Genomic DNA, 26470 nt, shown 5'->3' on the forward strand with positions numbered 1-26470 from the left:
CTGGCAACTCGCACTCCCTGGCAAAATAACACAGCCTCCACTAGAAATTTGACCTCTACTGGCAAATTTGATTTCTCTCCTGCAAATTGACTTTCTCTGGGAAATTTCATTCTTCCTCTTACAACTCGTCCTCTTCAGTGAATTCACACCACTTGGAGAATTCGGCCTCTATAGAATAAAATTAATCTCCCTCTATCACTGAGAATCTAGAAATCATTGTGAAGAAGTTTCTCTCTAGCAACTCGATCTCAATCATTGTTGAAACCATTTGTTGGTGTCCTCCACACTATCACTGCACCCTTTCTCTCACTGCAATTCCTCGTGTCTCCAAAAGCCCCATCAATCTCCTCTTATAATCTCTCCTTGAGCAATCAACAACCACAATCTAATCACAATCAATGGCTAAGATCATCTTGACTTCTTAAAATCCCTTTTCTAGAAGTCACTAGAGAAAAAATTATTTGTCTCAATTAATCCTGTTTAATTAACCACTTTTCCTAAGTTAGACTTAGGAAAATATTTAAATTGGCTAATTAAATCTAATTATGACAATTTTCCTTAGAAATTTTTTTCGAGTATTGGAGATAATTAATCCATCTATATTCCTAGCCTCATAGACACCACCTGAGACTAGAACACATGTTTGAGCTACACAAACTAACACTAGAAACTAATCTTGTGGTCACTAAAAATTGCCCATGACACCTCGCAAAACATTGTCAAACAATCTCTAGCAACCACAACACCTACTCAACAACCATGCACAAAATAATTGTTTTCCATCATCTCACCCCCTAGCATGGAAATACCTCTAGGACAACTTTGAAGATGAGCTATCTCCAATACATAGCCCAAGGCATCAACAATCAACATATAAAGATAGGGAGCCAATGGACAGCCTTTCCCAATTGGTCTGTGAAGGAGGATTCAAGGAGACAAAATATATAATATCTAGTTCAAAATCGCTTGTTAAGAAAAGATTAGCATAAGCTACAAATATGTGATGTAATGGCTACAAAACCACCCAAGGTCAAGATTCTAAAAGAGAATGTAGATCAACAAGTGAAACACCAAATTGCTATAATGGTATCACTATGCTCATTAACCCATTAGCTTGGTCACTAATCAATGATCAATCAAGCAATAAAAATACAAAGACTTACTAGAGAGAGAGACTCGATGAAGAGAGCCAAGCAAAATGGAATGCCACAAATCTCTACTCAAATCAAGGAATCAAAAAACAACAAAAAGAGAACTAAGCTTCATAACCTATGTGCATGAAAGTGCATTGACATAAGCACAGCACATGCACCAACACCTCTTGATAAGTGCAACTTAGATGAGCATGTGGCAATAGAAATAGGTCTCCACAAATATATAGTCGTATAAGGTAACCATGTACAAAAGTTCCCCTCAAAATGGAGAAAGAGACAACCTAGTGGGATATAATAGCATCTTTGTCATCCATTAAAAGAAATCTCCACTAAACAGAACAAAAGCCCAATCTAAAGTCTCTTGAGCATTGGATAGTATTTGTTGTGGCTACAAAGTAGAAGAATTTACAACATCCACAGATCTACTATAGGATTTCAGGGTTTCAAGCTGTAACAAAACAAAATTCTATAGTTAATTGTACGTCTTACTATAATACCATAAAGCTGCCACAGAGTAACAATTTCTATAGCTCAGTGAAGTGTAGCTTCAACACTTTGAAAGTTGTTGCATATCATACATGTAAATAAAGGAAGTTGAGATGCTTTAAATGCCCCCCAAAAATTGCATATGTAAACATTTAGTGCTCATAACTGACCCAAAAATTCACATGCAGAATTTGCCAACACAAAGTGGAGAGTACACTAATTTACCCATTCAGATTTTGATAGCAATATGGGTGAATGAATCACACAGCTAAGATGTGAAGCTTTTGAGAAATCTCCACTCAATTTTCAGCAACAATTCACTCAACGAATGACTGGGCATCTAGGTAATTTCAGTTGTGAATCAAAGTTGCTTGTGTCACAATGGAAGGGTCATCTTCAACGCTAGGAATGTGAATACTAATTAGAAATTCCTTCAACAATAGAGGAGCATCTTTAACACCACAATGCTACTACAAAACAAAGGCTTTTGTAGAGTAATAGAGAGAACCTAAGTTGCATGAAACACCGAAAAGTCAGGAAGTTTCTGAAATGGGTACAGCTAGAAACGCGACCCTTGGAAAATGGAAGCGTCAGTCAAAACTATTAAATCTTTTGGGCTAGATTGTTCTCTATTGTACATAAGTGCAATTTTATACTTTTCAACATTTTCATATTACATTCACTCCATAACATCATTTGATCATTAGCAATTATGTAGAGAGAACAATAACATCAACCAAGCGGCGGAACAAAAAGGAACAATAGAACAAAAGCATGCACAATATGGACATCAGGATTTAGGTCAGAGACCAGGGCGAAACCCAGAAGGGGGAAAACCCAACCAGATTCTTCATCTTTAGATATTCATAAATTGTTCAGTTGAGATACAAAGTACAAAAAGAATGAGATACATTAATCACATTAGGCTTCCTAGGGCCAACCCAAGTCAGTTCACAACTACGTTTGTGAACTGGACAATTTGATCTTAGATAATCAAACTAGTCCAAGAGAGAAGTTATCATATTATTGTCTAAAGCAACATCATCCATGTCACTATAATAAGTGGCATCAATACCATCATTGTCAAATGTCATCATGTACTTTTATCATGGCCCCAATCATCATTGCAACGATCTTTGTCATAAATTAATAAGTCACTTGTCATAGCATCAAGTCTACCACCATACTAAAGATCACTGTCAAGGAACTGCTACACCAAAGATCTCTTCCATATTAGGTTACTGTCATCGGTGTATACATAGGGTTACTGCTACATCAAAGATAGGTTCCAGCAATTGTCATAGGTCAAATTGCTATAGGTCACAGTGTAGAATGCAAGTTGTATCTAATGAGTGTCATTGTATCAAATGCAAGCCATAACCATAAACCTTGTCCCTCATCAAATGCATACCAAATATGATCCTTACTGAATGTGAGCCTTGGAAGGCCAAGCGAGTCATAAAGACGTGCTACAGGAACAATGATGCCACAGGGAATGCGATCCTCATACATAATAATGTCGAGCCTTGGAGATGTAATGTTGAGTCTCATAAAATGCAATGTCACTGTGAAGCCAGAGAACTGTATCATGCGATGACACTAATGCCATTAATGTTGTAGACGATGCGATGCCACCGACGCAATGTGATGCCACTATTCTGTGCATAATTGTCATATGTGATTGCCTATATTCTGTGTATAATTGTGATGCCATAGATGTATGTGTTTTGTGTATAATAGCGATAGCATAGATATATGCATTATGTGTATAATAGCAATACCACAGATATATGCAATGCCTTTGCGAATGATCTTATGATGCCACTGTGTATGGAGAGAATGCCACTATGTTATGAAATCGAGCGAGCTACAAAGGTATAGTTGCGTTATCTAAATAATAACTATGCGAGCTACTGTATATTTGTCATGCGAGCGAGCCACTATACGTTTCCATGTGAGTCAGCCATTGAATGCACTGTATGTTTATCATGCAAGTAAGCAACTGTATGTTTCCATCACCCTTATAAAGCCACCACAGAGATGTGAGACAGAGTCACTAATATGCGAGACAAAGTCATTATTATAAACATGAATCATGAGCGAATTTTTCAATGTTTTGAAGGGAAGATTTGCAAACCATAGTGTTATCACTGACAAAATTTCAATGCCAAATGTCTTACATTTGTTTTATGGTAAAACACATAAATCATTTTTAGCAGTTTCGCAGCGCAACATCTTTTAGGTGATTTCGCAGCGCGCTGCGAAACCCCTGTAGCAGCCTGTTTCAGCTGAAGAAACTCTGTTTTCTGCTTTTACTAGTCAATTTCTAAAAGCTTTCCTGAGCAGCTGAGAACTTAATTTTGCAAACTGAAAGAGGCTTTTCTTCCTAACATGCTGCACTACAAAAACCTCTTTCAGTTTCTTCAAATTCATTCTGAGGTGGGAGTAATTTATGGTTAAACTTGCGCTACGAAACTGCTGAAAGTCAAGCTTTGTCTACTGGTTTTAGTAGTGTTTTTCAAAATCAGTTTCTGGTCACATGAAAGGCTATCTTGGAATTCTGAAGGAGGTTTCTCTTCATAACATGTCCAGCTACAATAACCTATCTCACTTTATTCATATGTGTTTTCAGTTGGGAGATAAGAAGCTTTCATTGAGACCCTACGTTCAGAAAACGGATTTTTTTCCTGTTTGCCACGTGTTTTTCAAGGACAGTTTCTGGACAGCTGGAGAAATGTTTTCAAAACCCAGGAGAGGTTTTTGTTCTAGACAACATGGGCTACAAAAACCTCCTTCAGTTTCGTAAAATGTGTCATGGATGAAGAGATAAAGGCTCTGCAATTTTCAAGGATCTAACCCTAAAAACAGGGAAACATGTTCCCTAATTTCTAGGGTTTCTCATCAGCAGTTGGGTGACCACGTGGGAGGCTTCATCAATTCGACCTCATGGAGTGTTAGGTGTCAAAGAATGCTTTAAATGTTTAGATAAGTTTGTTGTAATCATAATAAGGAGTTACACTCCTAGTTGTATTAGGTCTCTAGGACTCCTAGTTAGCTGTCCTTTGCATTTAATAGTTAGTTTTGAGTGTCATTAGGTGTCAGGTCATGTAGAATTCGAATTTTCCTCATCCTAGAAGAGGAATCTAAGTTGTGTAAAGAGCTCTATATATAGCAAAAGAGCTGATGTACAAAGGGTTGGAAAATGTTAGAGAAAAAGACTACTTTTGTAAATTCTATGCAGGGATTGATATATACAAAAGCAGTTGGACTTTTCTGAAGCTGAGATTCTTAGTGTACTTCAGTGAGCTTCATCTTTCATCTTTTATATGCTTTACTTCCATAGTCTTAATGCTTATTACTCAGAATTCATGGAGGAACATGCTTTGACTTCCTTTAAGTGTTAAACTATGGTAAATTGAGTTTTTGAGTCCTATCTTTGGATGTTTTTCTTCAATGTTTTAATACTTATTACTCAGAATTCATGGTTACTCATGCTCTGACTTCCTTTAGGTATTAAACTCTGATATATCACTTTAAATTCTCTCCTCTTAAATACCTTGATGTATCATTATTCAGAATTCATGCCCACATGCTCTGACTCCTATGAACTTCAAGTTATTTGAGACTTTCTTGAATGTGTCACTCTTTCATTGAAGTATATACAAGCCTCAATTTTATAAGAAGAGCCATTTGTTATCCTTATCTCTGTCACTGACTCCATAGCCCAATGGTAGCAAGTCTCCATCTTCCAATCTACAAACATATAAAATCACAAATCATAGAGTTAGCCATCTATCCATATCTTTAATCAATATCATTAACCCTTTGAGAGAGCCCTCTCAGGCTAAGGAGGCTAAGCCTTAGCTAAAAGATTGGTTTGAAATAGTTACACTAAGATTGTCTGATCAACAGCCTATCAGGGTCCTATTTTGGTGATAACACATAGAATGAATCACTTAACCATACTTATAATAAATACAAGCCAAATAATGTAGCAATGCCATAGGGAGGACAATGCGAGCCTCATTGAACTTGTGCATGCCACATACAAGAAATACAAGCCGTTGTGATTTTGTGTGAGCAATATATGAAACATACACAACAAATGTGAACCTTAGAAGATATATCGATGCGAGCCTCACTCATTATATGATCTATGTCAAACAAGTCAAAATGATTCTCTTTATATATAATTCGATGGGGTACCTTTTTGTAAGGCCGACTTTGAATTTTGGAGGGAAAAACTTTAATTTGAATTTGCTCAATAATATTTAAATATACATTCATTTTTAATAATTGCTTGCCCATGTATATATTAAAAAAGTTTGATCTTTTTTACCAGCTGCTAGGTCAACCCTCAAACGCGATTGCATCCCTGCCTTGGCCCTCGGCTCCCTGTCATGGCCCCTCCGGAATTCCACCGAAGGCGGCTGACCTTCAACAGGCCTTTTCAACGCTAGTCAGATCCTTACCACCCCAGAGACCTCGCTCGGCAATCTCCAAGTTCGTGAAAAAGCTTGATGTTTTGTAGGAAGTTAATTTGCCCCCAACTCTGCCTCGCATGGCCACCCTTGCTCTAGCAGAACGAGGACTCATTGGGCAATTTACTAGACTCTGGCCATCACCGAAAACAGTGCAAAGATGGGTGGAAAGGAACTGGTCTGATAAAACACAAGGCAAAATCTCCATACGATTCTGTGGGAAAGGGTATTTTACCTTTCATTTCGAAACAAAAGAGGATAAAGACTTGATATTCCGAAACGGGTCCTATTTCATGGATTCAAGAGGTTTATACCTCAACAAATGGACTCCGAACTTCGATCCCTAGTTGGACATTCCGAGCACTATTCCTGTCTGGGTTCGGCTTCCTCACCTTCCTCTTCACTACTGGGGAGATGAATCAGTTCGAGCTATTGGGAATGTTGTAGGAAGATACATTGATCACAGTGAACCTAAAGACAACATGCAGGCTTGTGCTCGCATCTGCGTAGAAGTGGATCTAGGCAAAGGACTTCCAGAAGCCATCAAGCTCAAGGTGGATGATTGGACCCACATTCAGCAATTAGACTACGAGCAGATCCCATTCAAGTGCAAGGTATGTCATGAATATGGCCATTTTGCCAATCACTGCACTAAATTAGTAGATGTAGAAAATAATTTACAAGAAAAGCAATGGGAAACAGTTAAGAAAAAAAGCAGCCCCTAATCCCAAGCCAAATCTAGAAGCTGGACCTTCTGCTCGTATTCCTCCTATCCCATCCACCTCGTCCCTCTCTAACTCTACTCTAACCCCGCTGGACCAACCCGATCCCCAACCTCCTCCTCCAACCCTTTCCATATCCTCACTCCCCCTGAAGATACTCCCACTCCCATTGACCAAACCGATCCCTCAAAATCTCCTCTTCCTCTAATTATCTCCTCCACTCTCCCTCCCGATCCACCCTCAGTCAGAACTACCAGAAGCAATTCAAAGGAGCATGGAGTAACTTTAGACAATCAAAAGAAAAACGGGCCAGGAAGGAAATCAGCGAAACAACAAGAGATGAAAATGCCCAAAAAGATATAGCTATGGGTATGCAGAATCCCATAGAGTCCTATATCTTAGGACAAATTGACAAAGATCCAGTAAATAAAGAGCAGGGAGGGCGAGCAACTCTCCGCAACCCCCACTTGAAATGATGAAAGTCCTCTCATGGAATAGTAGGGGACTAGGGCGACCCTCCAAAACAACTGTCTTAAAAGACCTAATAAACCAAGAGAAACCAGAAGTAGTTTTAGTCCAAGAAACAAAACAGGGACAGCAAGAAATGAATAAAATCATTGCACAACATAAACAGTACAAAGGATGTGCTTGTGATTCAAGAGGAGCCTCCGGGGGAATTGCAATGCTTTGGAACCAAAATACTTGAGTATCACAGCAAAAACAATCAACCAACACTGGATAGACACTGCCTTGGAAAGCACTTCAAATAACCAACAGATAGTCATCTACAATGTATATGCACCAAATCATTATAGAGATAAGGAGCAATGCTGGAACTCCCTCAGCAAAAACATAGCTGAAGAAGAAAATAGTAACATCATTCTGGGGGGAGATTTAAATCTCATCTTGCACTCCAATGAGAAGCGAGGAGGCTGCTTCTCCCCAGATCCCTACAGAAACCTGTTGGAGACTATCATGCAGGACGGTGATCTTGTTGATGTAGTCCCTAAAAACCGCAAATTCACCTGGAACAATCGTAGGCTGGGGAAAAATAACATCATGGAAAGACTGGATAGAATTCCGGTGAATGTAATCCTCCTTTCCACCTACTCAACTGCTTACGCCTTATTCACCCTTTCACAGCCTCTAATCACTACCCCACTTCTCTGGTCCTTGAAACCCACTGCCCTTTGGGACCTCTCCCCTTCAAATATAGTCCGCTGTGGAACGAAAACGTAGCAGCCAAAGAACTTATCCAACACACTTGGCATCAGCACATAGAAGGATCGTCGGGATACATTTGGGAAAGCAAAATTAAAAGAGTCAAATACGCTCTAAAGGACTGGGCAAAAAATTGCTACAAGGAGCCGAAAAAAGAGAGACCAAAGCCAAGTTAGAGAATCTTCATAGCACAATTGAGAAGCGTGGATTTTAGCAGGAAGACAAAGACCACGAAGACAAACTCTATGGCCAGCTTTATCGCATCAATAGAGAAGAGGAACAGAAATGGAGAATCAAGTCTAGGCAGCTATGGTTGAAGGGCAGAGACAAAAATTCGGCCTTTTTTCATAAGAAAACCACAGTGCGGAAAATTAGGAACAGCATTACCTCTATCATAGATAGCAAAAGAAATCAACAAACTAACCAAGGTGCTATTAAGCAAGCTGCTTCAGATCATTATAGAGAGCTATTAACAGAAAATGGAGAAAAAGAAGATTACGTAGATCTCCTACAATATCTGCCTAGTAAGATCAGTGCTGAAATCAATGACAACTTAAGCAAGGAGATAGAGGAAGAAGAAATAAGAGGAGCCATCTGGGCTCTCCAACCAGACAAAGCTCCTGGTCCGGATGGCTTTCCAATTTGTTTCTACAGAGCTCACTGGGGAATTATTAAAAAAGACCTCATCAAAATGATGAAATGGATTCAGCGTAAAAGGAAAATTGGAGGCTATACCAATTCCACCCACCTAGCCCTCATCCCCAAGGAGAATCGACCCACAACCTTCTCTCGTTTCCGGCCTATTTCTCTTTGCAACTCCTCTTACAAAATCTTCACTAAGATTTTAGCTACCCGTCTCAAACCTCTGCTTCCTTCGATCATCTCTGAAAACCAAGGTGGGTTTCTGGCCAACAGGCAAATATCTGATTCAATCCTCCTTGTTCAAGAAGCAATTCATTCCAGCCACTCCAGGAATGAAAAAGGATTCATTTTGAAGTTGGATCTGGCCAACGCCTTCGATAGGGTTAGGCATTCCTTCCTAATTGTTGTTCTCCAAAAAATGGGCTTTGCTGCGCCCTTTCTTGATTTCATCAAATCTTGCATCTCTGGGCCTTGGATTTCCCCCCTTGTTAATGGTAGGCCTGGACCTCCCTTTCAATCTTCGACAGGGCTGAGGCAAAGCTACCCTCTCTCCCCTTATCTGTTTATCTTGATGGCTGAATCTTTCAGCAGTGCCTTGGATCACAAGAGACGAGTTGGCCTCATTACTGGCATAAAGTACGAAAATGGAGTTAAAAACATAAACCATTCCCAGTTCGTTGATGACACCTTGCTAATAGGAGGAGCGTCTACCACAATAGTCTGACGTTTTAAAGCTCTTCTGGACAAATTTATGAGATATTCAGGAGGCATGATCAATCATCTAAAAAGCTGCATCTATGGTTGGCATGCTTCAGCTCAAACTCTCCATAATATAGCCAACATTTTTGGGGTCCCTTGCAAGCTAAATTGGGATCACTTCAATTACCTGGGAATGCCTGTGAGCATTGGGCCCTTAAAAGTTGAAATCTGGGACACAATTATTGATAAAATGAAGAGAAAGGTACAGCAGTGGGGATCTACATGGCTTAATCCGGCAGGTCGCCTTGTCCTTCTCAAATCAGGACTCTCATCTCTTCCGCTTTACCAATTTACTCTAATGCAGGCTCCAGCCACTTTCCATAACAAAATGGAAAGCATCCTCCGCCATTTCCTCTGGCAAGGGGGGAAAATGAAAAAAGAAGTTCAATCTTGTTAGCTGGAAGCAAGTAATTCAAGATCAGGACTGTGGAGGACTCGGAATTAGATCTCCTAAACTCTCAAACTTGGCTTTTGGAGGTAAGATCGTGTGGAGACTAATTGGTGAACAACAGGCATGGTGGAAAAGAGTTCTAGAAGCCAAATACCTTAGCAGCCCAAGGCAACAACTTTTGGACTGCGAAATACCCACTAGAAACAGTTCAAAAGTTTGGAAACTATGCAAAAAAGTTATCCCCTTTATGGCACAAAATATCTCCAAAGTTCCCAAGGGTGGCAGCAGTGTCAAAATTGGAGCAGACAAGATTATGGGGAATCAATCTATCAGCAGTCAACCAGGTACGGATCAAATCCTCCTCTTTCTACACAACAAAGGAATACACTTTCTGGACCAAATCTCGCAATGGGACATTAACTCGCAGATTTGGAAGGGATGGAATTTCCCTCCCATACCCAGAGATCTCAAGAAGAGCTTTGATAATCTTCAGACTCATCTCCATAGCATTGCCCCTATAATCAAAAACGGCATTGACAGTTTTCGATGGGATCCCACAGGTTCTAGTTATACAATTCAAGCTGGCCATCAATACTTGTGTAATAGAGACTATCCTGCCCCCACTTGGACGCACTGGAAAATTGTTTGGAAGTCTGAGACCATCCCCAAAATCAAATTCTTCATCTGGACCCTTTTGAAAGGGAGAATCCTCACCTCTAATAATTTACAAAAGAGGGGTATAGTTGGGCCTTCCCGATGCCCAAACTGTCAAGAAGCAGAAGAAACTATCCAACATCTTTTCATCACATGTCCCTTTGCAATTTCTTGCTGGAATGGAATTTCCCCTAATGGCCATCCTCCATGGAACCCCCAGAATTCCATTGGTGAGGTTCTGAGTCTCTGGAAGAAGAGTTACCCTTGGCAGCATAAGAAGAACAATATAGCTAAAAGGGTTTGGGATGCTCTCCCCTATGCCCTTCTGTGGAAAATTTGGCTTGCAAGGAACCGCAAGATCTTCAAAGACAAGGAAACCATCACAAGGCAACTCTGCAGCAAAGCTAAAAGCTTAACGCTAGAAACCATCTCTGCTAAAAACATGAAGAAAATTGATGTTGTCGGCCTCTGTGTCGAAGAAAGAGATTTTATTGGCTGCTTGATAGACAAAAGCAGGAGCATTCAGATAGAAAATAATGCCAGCATCCAGCCCAGCACTCTCAATTATAGTTGGAAAATAAGAATCAAAGAAGAAGAATTCTTAGGATGGCTCTAAAACAGCAATTCCCACTACCTCTTCTTCGATGGAGCCTCTAAATCCAATCCTGGAACAGCAGGTGCAGACAGAATCATTTATAATCCCAGTGGTAACATCATTGCCACCTTTGAGTGGGGACTGGGGCCATTATCCAACAACAGGGCAGAAGCGCTTGCACTCTACCAAGGACTAAATCAACTTCAAAAACTTGGAATTAGTAAAGCGATGATATTTGGAGACTTAGCCACCATCATCAGTCTCATGATCAGCAATCGAAAGGCATCCAATCTCTTCATTCAGCAAACAATAAGCAGGTGTCAAGCTCTAAACCGCCAAAACATGGATCTTCGATTTTACCATGTGCTCTGCTCTCTCAACAAAGAAGCTGACAGTTGTGCCAGCAGAGCATGCAGCAGATCTAAAGGCAATCTTCTCTGCAACAACTTAGAATCCCAACACCATCTCCCTTGACCAATTTTTCTTCATGAACTGTGGCAGCACAATTGATCCAGATTTCTGCAGCATTAACAAGAAATATTCTGACATGATTCAAAATCATTTCACCACTGCCAAATCTCTGTCCGCGATTTTTTCCCTTCACTTCTATCCCGTCGCCAATCCCGCGCTCTCGCTCTTGGGCAGATCTTCCTCCCGTGACTCCTGTGACTTCTCCCTTCTCTCCCTCGTGATTCCGTCCCTCCTTTCCAACTCTCTCTCTTTAAAATCGACTCCCCTCCCTCACTCCTACGCACAGTTGCTTCCCCTTGCGTTTGTCTCTCGATCCCCTGTTCGACTGAGTCCTCCACTTTCTTAACATCTCTCTGTAGCTCCCCTTTCTACCCTTATTGCCATTCCCCGTCGCTACCTGTCCTTCGCTCCTCACTCCCCTTTCCTCTGCGACGTAAGAGCTTCACGCACCCTTTCCTTGTTCCCAACAAGTTGTTCCCTTTCCTATCCTGAACTTCAGAGCACTCTTTGTCCGGGTTCATCTCTTTTTTCAGCTACAACACAGGCTTCCTCTCATTCAGTTGGCCCCTCTCACTTCATCCAGAACAGCAAGACAACAAGCAGGATCCAAGGAATGGCAAGGAACGAAGACTACCTGCACTGCGCAAACCTTCAGGCGGAGCTGGAGCAGATACGCGCGCATCAAAAAATCCTGGACTCTAAAATTGACTCCCATGCCAGAATGACCAACGAGAAATACAAAGTAGATCTCAACCTCTTTCTTCACAGGGTCTCCTCGCTCCAGGAACAGTTCAATGAACTGGCCAACAGATGCAGCCATGCTCAAGAATCAATTGACATTCTCAAATACATGATGGAGAAACGAAATGCGCCCAGCACTAGTTCTTCAAGTTTCAAGAATGCTGAAATCAATAGCAAGCCAGAAGAATCAACAACACGCCAGATCAGCCATATTAGCATAGATTAAGATGTATTGCAGATTCTGCTTACTATTGTCTCAGTTCGTTAGAATTTTCACTTGCTCTTGTTTTCCACAAGTCAGAAATGACAGAAGCATAGGAGAATATTGTCTTCCAAATCCTCTCCTAGCTTCGCCTATGGGCCTAAAAATCTTGTATCTCAGGAGCTCAATCTCCCAATCTTTTTTGGAATATAAATAGCAACCGACTATGTTAAAAAAAAAAAATTGCTTGCCCATGTATTAATAATTTCCTTTGTACAATTTGAAATCTTCTTTGGGGCAAGATGGGCTCCTTTTGGGGTCTTAGGATTTCTATGGGAAAATTCATCCCATAGATGCCCCAATTTTCAACACTCCCTCTCATCTAGGGAGGAATTTCCATCTACATCATGAGTCTTATCTCGAATGTACAGATTTGTTGAACCATGTCTCTTCTCGTCTCATCTCATCTCATTGAAGAAGAAGAATCCACAATCGACGATAAGGGAGATCGATTAGATCCTCCAAACCCTACTAGTCTCCAAATCAAGTTCCATGACCTTCATCTCAGCTGAACAATGATGTCTTCATCTAAAGAAGAAGAATCATCGTAGGGGAGCTCCAGCGTCCACCCTATATCCATGGACAATAGGGGAGATTAATCTGCCACCTTATATATCCAATCAACAATAGGAAGGATACCACTTACCATGAGAGGTAAGGATCACACTCTATCCTATTGTCCAACAATAGGCATGATACGACTTACCATGAAAGGTAAGGATCACAATCTCTCCTATTGTTTGTTGATCTTTCCACCTTGACCCTGAAGAGTCAAGTGGTAGAACACCTACATCCCATCACTTTTGTAGGATACCACTTACCATAAATGGAAAGGATCACACACTATCTCAAGTCTCCTCGCCCATTAGCCAAATGGGTGGCAATCCCAACAAGCCCAACTTGTGGGTAAGATGCATACTAGGGTATACTCTGTCAAGTCCCAGACTTGATGGTAGGGGGAAATACCCACTTGTAACAAGTGACAAGGATTACACACACTCCATATGGTGACAATAGGCAAAATACCACTTACCATGGAAGGCAAGGATCACAGTCTATCCTATTGTCCAAGGTTCCCTCAACCTCAGGAACTCTCTGACTCAATTTCTTTCCTTACTAGCTCAAACAGGGGGGAAGAGCATAGCTTAGTGTTCTTGATCAGTCGTGAACCTTTCTCGAGAGAGTCACATCCACTAATCAAAGATGCTCTCTGAAGAACAAGAACTTCCCTTTTGACGAAGGCTTGGTAAGAATGCCTGTTATCTGCTCATCAGCAGAAGCCTCAATGCTTCAATTCCGTAACCAATCATCCTCGAAGCATCATTACTCCCTCCACACCATATCCTGGATATAGTGATAACTAATCTCAATATCCTTGGACCTATCATGGATCACGAGATTTTGTGGATCCCACTTTTGTTATTACAGTATATCACAATCATATTCAGCATATGCTCAAACAACTCTCCAAAGGGATTTCTCAATCACACCACAACCAATGTACTCAACCTTTGCTATACTCAAAGCAACAAACTTCAATTTCTAGCTCATGCAAGAAATTATGGCAAACCCTTAGCTACAATAGCACCTAGATGTGTTTTTCATGTCAATAACATATCTAGCCTAGTCGGCATCGGAGTATCCATCAAGTTTTCAACAGTGTGTCTCATTCCATGATTAATAGTTGTGTAGATGTCTCGGCATATGTTTTCCAGCAAATCATTATTCATGTCTAGGCTCTATCTGGCTCATCAGGTTGTCGAGTCATCATAGGACCCATCAAATCTGAATCTGAAGAGGAGTCTCTCTCAGCTGCTTCAGTGTAATCCATCATGCCAATTCTCTGATAGAATACTTCCCTTACCAAGGAAGTCCTCATCATGTCTTCTAATCTCAAGATATTGATCTTCTAGACTTAGGGGTCAACTCCCTCTAGGACTGAACATGGAGATGATTTGGTCCTGTCATAAATAAATTGTCACCATATATAACCAAATAGCAGAGACATGCCTGCAACCTTGAAGAGAGGTTGGTGTCCGCATTAGATGACCATCAATCCAAACATGACAAGTCCAGGGGGGTTGCTAGAGTCCTTATAGGACTTTCTTCAATCAATCATGTATCTCATCTCATGTGCCTCAAAGCCTTGAGGAAGCTCCAAGTACGCTTCTTCCTTATATACATCATAAAGGAGACCACCTTCACATATATTTGAATAGTGCATCCATCAACAGGAGCGACAATCTTATCCCTCTAAGTGCATATCCCTTATCATTGATGAATTTAATATTGCGGAAGCATCTAACACTATTGTATCTTGTCATTTATAATGGTCCTTGCATGATGGACATATATCTCTTATCATCTCATCAGACTATTGCATTCAACCGAACAATCTACTTCCTTTGAATAGGAAGCTTCTTCAAACATAGATATCAAGTTAGGATTCTTCTTGTTGTGTGCTACAAAGCCTTTTGGTTGCTCAATATACACCTACTCCTCCAACTCACCATTAAGGAACGTCGTCTTGACATCCATATGATGGATCTAACATCCCATTTGTGTTGTTAATGAGATCACAGCCCAGATAGAAGTATTCCTAGCCACAAGAGCAAATATCTCCTCACAGTCTATTCCCTCCTTCTGAGAGAACCCCTTGGCCACAAACATTTCCATGTATTTCTCGATGTTGCAATCTGCATTGCGCTTGATCTTAAAGATCCAACGTGATCCAACCACTTCCTTGCCTGTCGATCTAGGCACCACCTTCCAAACATCGTTTTGCATGATCGAGGTGTACTCCTCAACCATTGCATCCTGCCACACCTATCATTGTGCGGCCTTCTGATAGTTGGAAGGCTCGCTATCCACGATCTAACTCACTAATGCCATGTATCTAGTGTACATATCTCATTGTCTCCTGCTCGTCCTAGGAGTCCCCAAGTGTCTAACGAACCTCTTAGTTCCTCCTACAACTATAGAGTGTGGAATTTGAACTTCCACATCCTCCTAATGCATTTCCCGTATCTATTGTTCCATACTCTTAGAACTCTCAGGAACACCTGCACTTAAGCCTATGCTCGTACTAGTAACTATACGCGTACTATCTTGTCCCTGAACCTATTGTTCTACCCTTGGACCTTCTGTTGGTTGTCCACTCTAATCAACTGTTGCTAGCAAATCTCTGGACCTCCTGTATGCCTTGTCCTCCATGAATCGAACATCTCTCCTGACAATAATCCTCCTGGCCCCTGGAATGGATATTCAATATGACTTAGAAGTCTCATTGTACCCAACAAAGTACCCCTTCTATGTAGTTTGATCCATCTTCAAATGTGTATCCCCTGCAATGTAACAATATGCTAAGCTACCAAATATCTTGAAGTGGCTGACATTTGGCTTCTTCCCAGTAAATGCTTCCTCCGGTATCATTTTTCCCAAGACCTTGTGTGGGACCCTGTTCAGAATATATGCAATTGTACTGCATGCCTCTACCCATAAGTATCGTAGCATATCTTGGTCATACAGCATGGCCCTCATTGCCTCTGATATTGAATGATTCTTCCTTTCAGCAACCCCATTCTACTGTGGGTTGTAAGGAACCGTCCACTCTCTCTTGATCCCCTCCCTGGTACAGAATACCTCGAAAGTTTTCCATGTGTACTCACCTTCGTTATCTGACCGAAGAACCTTCACCTTCCTACCTGTCAAATTATCCACAAGAGCTTTGAACTCTTGGAAGCAACTGAAGACCTTATCCTTGGTCTTTAAGAAGTATATCCAAACCTTCTTGGAGAAATCATCAATAAAGGGTACGAAGTACTCATACCTTCTGAGAGACTTCTTCGACATCAGCTACATGTATCAAAATGAACTAAGTTAAGAACACCTTTGGATTTAGTGTCACTCCTTGGAAAAGCTTCCTTGGCGAACTTCCCTAACACACATCCTTTCCACACATCATTGTGCTCCATGCTTAACTCTAGAACACCTATCACTGTCTTCGAAAGCAATCAAAGTGCCTCGTGATGAATATGGCCCATCCTCCTATGCCATAGCTCTCCCTGATATCTAGGATTGTTGCTACTCACTAATGCCTTTGGAGTATCTAACTGCAGCCCATAAAGTCTATCGCTCCTAACTCTAATAACTATGGGTGACTTCCACTCCTGGCATTTTATTAACATTGTTGTCCTCTAAAGAGTGCAGTTTACCCCTTATCCTGAAGAATATACACAGAAATCAAGTTCATCCCCATTCTTAGCACATGCAACACATCATGGATGGGAATTGGCTTCCCAGACTCCCTTTGAAATAGAACAACCCCTCTCCCAACTGGGTTACATTTGGACTTGTTCCCTATCTCGATCTAGAATTTGATGTCCTCCTCCTTATAGCTGGAGAAGTACTCTCTAACTCATGTCATGTGAAATGACACCCCACTGTCTATATACTAAACACCCTGTGAGGTTGATCTAGTCAAGCAAGTTATGAGTGTGAACTTTTGTTCCATCCTACTAGAAAGCTTGTCTGCACTTGCTGAAATTGTTGTTTGCTTCTTGCCCTTCTTGTCACCTTTCTTCCTCTATGGGCAATTATTGACATAGTGGCCAAACTCACAAAAGCCATAGCACTTGACCTTTAAAAGGTTCTTCTTCTCCCATTTAGGGTTAGGTCCTTTGCTAGAACCCTTTACTTTTCTTTTTCCTGCTAGAGCCATGTTTTCTTGTACTTCCTCACTTTTTTGGCTCTTAATGTTGTTGCCACTAACAAGACTTGGCCTAAGCTCTTCTTGAGTGAAATCACTCCACAAACAATCCCAACTCAGTAGAGTATCTCGTCCATTAATCACTTGAACGAATACATCCCACTGCTTTGAGAACCCATTCAAGGTCGTTCTCATGAGATCGTCATCTTCTAGTTTCTCTCTAACAGTTGCTAACTCGTCCTTGACAAGTTGGACTCTGGTGAGGTAACTAACTATGCATTTGCCCTTATTCATTTGGGTATTTCTCAGCTTCTCTTTCAAAATCAGCTTCCTATTCATGGTAGCATTAGGGAACAAATTTAGGATGGCATCCCACATCTTCCCTATATCCAAATTTGTCATATGTGGAACAATATCATCCTTAGCCCCATCTAGGATTCTCCGCCTCATCTTAGCATCTTCCTTCTTTTATGCAAGAAGCTATGTTGCCTCTGCCAACGCGGCTACAACACTGGTTGCATATTCCCTGAGACCATTTTCTTCCAGCAACAATAAAGTCTTGGTTTTCCAGACACCAAAGTTAGAAGCACCATCCAATCTGCTTTGATCTCTCAATCTAGTTGAAGCCATTTTTTCCTATAAACCCTTAGAAAATATTAGCAAGCCCAAAAAAAACAGAAGAAGTCGTTCTAGGTTATATAAACCCTCAATTTTCTCTTCATGTACCCTGCGATGAGCTTCTTCTGCCCTCAAATCTACTCTGATACCATGTGAAAATTCTATTGCAGTTAATCTTTTAACGATTATTTGCCCAGCAAATTAATTTACTATAAATACTGAATAAAACACAACTGTAGATTTCACCAATTAAATAAATCATAACTAATAAAATCGCACATAAAATGGACACCAATATTTTTGGAAAAATTGTCCCTAGAAAAACCCCAAGGTGGGGAAAACTAGTTCTGCAAATTAGGGTTTTATTAATCTTCAACAAATCTGTAATTGAGATAATACATAAACTGCTTATCGTAATTAGCAAAGCACCAACAAATTGTTTCCTTCAATTCTGCAAACAACTTTGACTTGGAACTTATTCGGCCCCTCTGAATCAATTTGGCCCTCTTGTATGGCCTAGAATCGACCCACACATGTGGCCTAGAGAATCCATTGGCAACTCGCACTCCCTGGCAAGTTAATTTGGCCTCCACTGGAAAATCGATCTCACTTGCAAACTTGGCTTCTCCTTTGCAAATCGATCACTGACAAATTCGCTCTTCCTCCAACAACTTGACCTCTCTCTGTCAATTCGCACCACCTGGAGAAACTCAGCCTCTGCAGAATAATTCGATTTCCCTAAGTTAGACTTAAAACTGGTTGATAAATCTAATTAAGGCATTTTCCTTTTATAAAATAAATTAGGCTTGGAGATAATTAATCCACTTGTGTTCCTATAGCCTCATTGACACCTCTTGAGACTAGAACACATGTCTGAGCTACACAAACTAACAATTGGCTATTGGGTTATGTTATAACCAAGCCACTAGGAGGAAAAGGGGCTCCATTCACTAAGACTTTATCCTGTTTCAAAGCAAAGCAAGTGGGAGTGGCAATGAGTCATGATGGAGCATAACAAAGGGTTTAGTATCTGTAGCAGTCGATTAGGCCATAGGTCTCAAGTAACTCAGAGAGCGCCTAATTTTGTACTTGCATTATTTCCACACCAGAGAAATAGAGAACAGAGAAGCCTTACCTTTCAGCTGACTTTTCTCGCGTAAGGATTTCCCAGAGCATATCTTGTGTTCAATGTGGTTGGTATGTGATTGTATTTTATGGTTCTCTATTTTCCGCATTTTATCTTATTACATGCATAGGCAGAAACAATGATTAATAAATTTGGAATCTACGGAAATTAACCCCCATACTATAGATTTCAGCCTATTTTTATCAAATCTACAATAACGAACTAGCGAATGGAATATCTATGGCAACTTATGGATCAGAATAGGATACTAATCATCCCAATCATCCCAACATACTACAAGCTAAAGGCAGAACAAAGAGTATCTATTTTGGTTACAGTGTCAACTTGGGAGGCTACCATCAACAGGCCCTCTTCCTGAAAATTGATTTTGACAACGCTTCTAATCAAAGTTGATACTTGCTTTTATCTTGGTATTTAAACAGTTTTTATCATATTTCTGCTACATTTATTAACCACTAACGTTCATTTAAAAATGTTGATCTCAGAGCTCTGTTACTCTCTAAATTCTTTGAAATGGAATTCAAACATGAATGCATTGAAAGATGGCTATTAGAAAACGATGAAACAGTGTTTAATGTTCAGAGTGGCAGAGCAGATTTATCATCAAGGCACAATAAATAAGGTCAAGTCCCAACACTCCATCTGTAACAAACAAAGTTTGTATACGCAACAAAATACTCAGAAGATCTAGTATATGTAAGTATCCATAATAGGACAAATATATTATACAAGAATTGTACAGAAGATATGAGATGATTACAAATGAGTGTGAGGGTGTATTTATATACCTAGGCAGGTACCCCTTCACAAACGGTCATGTCTTTTGAGAAATGACTCTTCAATATTAATTACTAGTTAATTAATCATTATTTTTCACTATTATTATTTGTATTATATATATATAGATATATATATATATATATATATTATTCATAACAATGCCTTTCTCTTCAAAAAACTTTGTCCTCAAAGCTTATTGTCGACAAAGCACGTCATATGATTCTTGTCTTGTAATTTGTTCGCATCTTTGACAAATTTTTGGAGTTGGCATCTTTGTTGATACAAGATGATAGGATCCTCTAAGTGATAAACAAAATTGTCATACTAAGAAAGGATCTGGCCATCCTAAATTAATCTTTTGTGGAACCTTGCGTTACTGGAAACTTGTGATAAATTGTTATCACAAGACAGTATTCCTTAGAACATAAGTTTGTTGTTTATGTTCTCAGTGATACAAATACGTGGATTGATTGACATGTCTACTCTTGCGATTCGGATGTCAATAAGGAGTTCTTGTTTGACCTTCCTTTAACATGTGTGTGGTAATTTCATGATCTGTAAACTATCATGGATATTCTACTGGACAGTTCGTCACAACAGATCTAATAATGTTATATTAAAAATCTCAGATTCTACACTATTACAGTTTTATTTAATTTCTAAGTCTGTAAAATTAACTGTAATTAGTGCATGCATGTAAAAGTAAATTAAGCAAAAAAGTAGAGAACGGCAAAATAAGCTCACACACACATAACACACAAGATATGCTCTCTAGGAAACCCTTTCGGGAGAAAACCCAGCTGGAAGGTGAGGCCACTTCGCTCTTTTTCTCTCTGGAAATATCGCTGCAGATACAAAGAAGTAATGTTTGTGGTCTGTCGGCTGCTACAATGCACAAATCCTCTCTGTGTGCTCTACCTCCTATCTCTCCTGGCTATCTTTGATCAACTATGGAACAAAATGTTCTCGAAAGAATGGACGCCTCTTCCTCTTAGTGGCTCGGTTATAACACAACCCGATAGCCTACTAGTGGTTAAGTTTGACTACAACAACTCTTAACTAGAGTTACAAAATAGACTCTTCTAGAGTCTTTTACATCACAAACACGTGGTTAGCCCCTTTTCCATGAATAAAGGAGGTTGACGCGGCATCCTCCCAAACTATAGGTGTGAAAACAAGAAGGTCAACTTCTGAGTGGCATAACTTTTGCATATGGACTCTGATTGATGCGATTCTTGTGTTGTCGTTGGAAAGCTCTCTGTGTATAGAATAGTATGAAAAGGTGCTACGATTCAACGGCAAAGTTTTACCCCCAAAAAACGTTGTTTGATGCCTCAAAACGCTTCCGGAAGGTTTCGGACCCTGTTTCGCCAAACTGGGTCCCGCCGGTAAAAACAGTCCCGTGAGCTTATTCCACTACTTTTTCCACTCCAAATGCATCGAGATAGATGAAAAACAATATAATGATCCAATTCAGAGCATTTCATGACTTACTTTAGGTATTGATGTAGTTGAATTGGTTATAGAATCTTCACTTGGAATTTTCATCATCCGAACTGCAACATTTGAATATGTTTTTACTTTCACTGATTGGTCAACTTCTTGAGTTGTGATTTTGACTAGATCAGTATTCGTTCCTCTTTCTTCAACTTGTACTGAAGACTACAACACTTCTTTCGTGATAAATTCTTATAATTTGTTTTTCAATGATTTCTTATCATCCTTAAGTTTCTTAATTTGAGTGAGTAGATTTGTTCTAATAACCTTTGGTCTAATAATACTTGATTTGTTCTAAAATAACCTTTGGTTAAAGCTCTTTAAGCATAAATTTTCCTCTTCTTTTTCTGATATCCTTTTGTTGAGTTTCTTTTCAAAAATTTCATTTTCTTGTTCTAACTTGTGCTTCTTAGCTTTACATTTTCTGACTTGTGCAAGTAGTTTTTGATGATGTTCCTTCAAACATGAATTTTCCTTGTATTTGTTTGATATGACTTCTTCAAGCTCTTTCTGATTCTTTGATACTGTTTCTAGATTCTCTTGAAACATTACTTTCGAAATACCCTTAAGGTCTTTTGATGAAGGCATTATCAGTTCTAATTTCGTTGTCATGTCTTGGAAAGTGACCATCTTCTTCTTGTAAGGAAACATAAAGAATTTTGTTTCTGTGTTTAACGTGAACGTACCTAATTCCTTGAACCAAGGTCAACCAAGAATTATGCCAACGTCTCTATCAAGCATAGCTACAACACAAAATTGAAATATGTAGTCATAATGATCAATTGTCACTTGTAAATCATTAATTTCATAATTTTTTCACTAAAAATACTTTTACTTTCGCCTATATTTGGCTCTTGAATTAATAGTTGATTTGCCAACTTAATATTGTCGTAATTATTCTCGGTGCTTGTACTAATAGTTATACTAATCTCTTTCCCTTGGATACAACCCTTTAATGTAAATAATCTATAATCTACAATTGGAATACTTTTATAGGAGAATTTTTCTTCCTTTATTTCCAAATTAGAAGCCATTCTTCTTTTTGTCATTAATAGATTCCATTTTACTCTCAAATATTTAAATACTCTTGAAATTTTATTTTTTTTAATAAATACCTTTTTCATAAACCTTCAAAACTTTATTCCTTCCAATCTTCAGTATTTATTTTATATAAAAAAAAATTAATGAGATTTGAGAATATAAGAATAGATTCTCTTTTTTACTCCTGTTGTTTTAATAACTTTAAAAAAGCATATTCGTTTTCCTTTTAACCTTCACTTTTCTTTAATTAATCACCCCTTTAATAATTTTATTAAATATTATTTTTCCTCTTTATATATAATTATAATGAATAATATAATTATATATTTTTTCTTAGTTTCTTCTAAACGTCAACCGACCTCGTTCAACTTGGTATGGTGTTTCACTGTATGGGCAATGGCCGCATTTGTATGGCCAACCACCAAAATTTAAACGTGTACAAATGGATTCGTGGCTAAACTGGGACTGTTGATCTGATGCTCAAGTGATGATATGCCGACACTGTAAGGAAGATGGCAAATTTTTTTTTTTTTAAATTAATGAGATTTGAGAATATAAGAATAGATTCTCTTTTTTACTCCTGTTGTTTTAATAACTTTAAAAAAACATATCCGTTTTCCTTTTAACCTTCACTTTTCTTTAATTAATCACCCCTTTAATAATTTTATGAAATATTATTTTTCCTCTTTATATATAATTATAATGAATAATATAATTATATATTTTTTCTTAGTTTCTTCTAAACGTCAACTGACCTCGTTCAACTTGGTATGGTGTTTCACTGTATGGGCAATGGCCGCATTTGTATGGCCAACCACCAAAATTTAAACGTGTACGAATGGATTCGTGGCTAAACTGGAACTGTTGACCTGATGCTCAAGTGATGATATGCCGACACTGTAAGGAAGATGGCAAATTTTTTTTTATTCGGCATATGGTGCACAGCTTTGAAACCTTGAACAATGTGTAAACAATTAATGAATTGGATGTTGACTAACTGCTGAGGTTTTGTTGTAATACAATGATAATAGTTGGAATGACTAAAAGACGAGAGTGGAGGTATAAAGACACAGTGCCTGGATGGCAGCAATGGTTATGTATTGTGGAAGAAACCAGTTGAGGGACGGTGGTAGCTTGTCGAGGTCGTGGCGGCGGCTGGCAAGAAGCCTGGTAGCAGAAGTGGACGATGGTAGTGGAAGGGCTAGACAGTAGTAGCGGCAGGGTTTCTCTTCAACGATAGTGGCAATGGGGTTGACTGGTAGCAGAACAAGGATCCTCACGCAGTGGAACAAGCGGGCTAACCGCGGGGGTCTGTGGCGGCTACAACAGATATGAAATGGCTGACGGAATTGGAAGAGAGAACGACAACGAAAATGTTGATAGAAAGGCGTCGTTGTGAGCTAGCTGCAGCGATGGCTAACCGTGACTCTTTAGAGGTTGTGGCCCTTTGGATTGCGGCCAAGTAGGCAACCTATTCACTATGTTTTGTTTATATATATATATATATATATATATATATATATATATACTTTATATAAATTTTTATTTTTGAATATTTGTTTTTAATCCTTTTTTTAAATATATACATATATATATTGATTGGTTTATAATCTCTCTTTCTTAATATATATATATTTTTAACTTTATATAAATTTTTATTTTTGACTATTTGTTTTTAATCCTTTTTTTAAATATATACTCTCTTTTTCTTCTTAACATATATTGACTTCTTTTTTTTAAATCTTTTTTTTCCTTTTTTCTCTTTTTCTTTTATTTCTTTTTCTCGGTCCCTTTTTTATAAAAAAAATTTAAGCATTCTCTCATTTTTTTTAAATATATACCTTTGAACTCGCTTTCTTTTTTTTCTTTATATTTATTTTTCCTTTTATATATATATATATATATATATATATATATATATATAGATATATTTTAATGGCCAAGGGCCTGAATGATGAAACTGGCGAAATGGAGAAATTCCAAACTCTTTGTAGCAAAACGCTTTAATGGCAACAAGGTTGACGAATTTTGATGGCCAAAGACATGGATCAGACTGGTTGTATGCTGCAATTGAGCAACCAGAGGATCGAACAGCTCTGATACCAATGTAACGAACAACGTTCGTATACACTCTGATACCAATGTAACAAACAGAGTTTGTATACTCAAAGGAATGGTCAGATATCAATGTAACGAACAAAATTTGTATACGCAACAGAATACTCAGAAGATCTGGTATATGTAAGTATCTATAATAGGACAAATATATTATATAAGAATTGTACAAAAGATATGAGATGATTACAAATGAGGGTGAGGGTTTGCTTATATACCTAGGCAGGTACCCCTTCGCAAACGGTCGTGTCGTTAGAGACATGCCTCTTCAATACTAATTACTAGTTAATTAATTATTATTTATGACTATTACTATTTGTATTATTTTTATATATATTTTATTCATAACACCATCACATATTTGAGTCACTTGAGTTGTTATGTAAGAGACACATTTGAATGATTTGAGTCGTTATGTACAAGTGTCCCACATTCTGAAGAATGCAGGAAAGATTTATAGGATGTGCTATAGAATTCAGCAACACAAGGGAGGCTATAGAAAAAACCCAACTTAAGCATCATATTTGAACATGGAAAAAAATTCAACACTAAAACAATACAACATGGACTGTAAAACAATACAAAAGCAATAACACACCAAATGTTGGTCAAGTTATTTAACCCCCTTCAATGATGTTTGTGATATTTTATTTGAATATGCTGTGTCTAGAACATTTCAATGCCATTGCCATCACTATAAAAAAAGATACAGGGTTTTGGCAGGCAGATATGAATCAAAATTATTATTCATAGTTCTAACTTATAATAGAATCTTGACCCTAGCTTTCCATTCAACAGCAAAGCCATCCATAAAAGTTTTAAATTAATTATACAAGAGTAAAGAATATTTCCCTATTTCTATATGCAATGTAATTAGAAAACAACAGCAATGCGTTAAGTCCTTGTTGATATAAGCAGTCATTTCAAAACAACAGCAAGGCAAGATGCTACCAACCATACAACAGAAAATAATGCGATTTTTTACTACCTACCATCCTTTTCAACTACTCCAATATCAAATGGTGGGCTTGCAGAGATGGTAATCAAACCTCGAGGCCCATCCAACTGAGCTGGATTCTGCAAAGAACAAAAGAACCAAAATAAATTACATAATTCAAAGTCACAAAAAGCAAATTCAATCTAAAACTATACACCAAACACATTGACAAGGCAGGCCATCTTACTGTATAGGAATGAAAAATGTTTTTAGCAAAAATTGACTAAATCGCATATGTTGAAGAACTATGGCAAAGAAGGCTAGATAACTCCTCAATTTACATAGGCTGAATAATTGTATATATATAAATTTTTCTGAGCATGTTATCACTGCAACATAAAAAATTTCACCTTTTCCCTAGAGGTTTCTTGGATCTCAACCCTGTGAATTTTCAGCCTTAGGGCTGTTATAATAACAATTAGAACAGTAGCAACAGCGGACAATATTTCACCACATAACAACATCAATCCACTAGGCAACTCAAAAGAAAAGATACTAAAATATGGCAACAAGTTTCAGCCCTCTAGTGCAATATTCTCATGCATAAAACAGATCTGAAATTCACCTTAACAACAGTAATTCAGCAGAAAATCTTCCATATCTTCTTCAATATTAATGTTAAATCACTCAACAATTAATCAAAACAAAAAACTTATATCAAATCAATTAGACATACGAGTTTTGGAAATTACCAAACCATGAAGAAATAGAATGCTGCAAATCAAATCTGTAATAAAGACAATTTTGGACAGCTGAATACTTCAAATATGTGTAAAGATGAAGTTCATGTACATAACATAGCCTCATCCCAAGGGTAATACAATTCTCTAGCTCTTAAAAATTCTAGCAAAGGAATGTTGAAAATTATAGCTCAGACAGGAACTTCTGCACATGTTTAGTTTGAACATGTCAGGAACATGTTTAGTAGTTCAAGATATTTGCAAAAAGTTCTATTTTTGGAAAAGCAATTCTATTTTGTAATTCCATT

The 26470-nt window shown here is 38.5% G+C and overlaps 1 protein-coding gene across 8 annotated transcripts in view; it reads right to left on the minus strand.

Moving 5' to 3' along the window:
* The window catches only part of LOC149250198 (Transducin/WD40 repeat-like superfamily protein), a 188909-nt gene that overhangs the window by 87416 nt on the left and 75023 nt on the right, over window positions 1-26470 (minus strand). For 7 of the 8 annotated variants that reach the window (XM_089458945.1, XM_089458943.1, XM_089458941.1 and 4 more), the window contains one exon: window positions 25478-25562. In XM_089458945.1, the coding sequence (XP_089315071.1) occupies window positions 25478-25562 (85 nt within the window). The remainder of the gene's footprint in view (window positions 1-25477; window positions 25563-26470) is intronic. The other variant, XM_089458942.1, reaches the window with a different exon arrangement.

This window comes from Pinus tabuliformis, chromosome 7, assembly GCF_031772625.1.
Source record: "Pinus tabuliformis cultivar Carrire ecotype Pingquan chromosome 7, CPIR1, whole genome shotgun sequence".
Taxonomy (NCBI): domain Eukaryota; kingdom Viridiplantae; phylum Streptophyta; class Pinopsida; order Pinales; family Pinaceae; genus Pinus; species Pinus tabuliformis.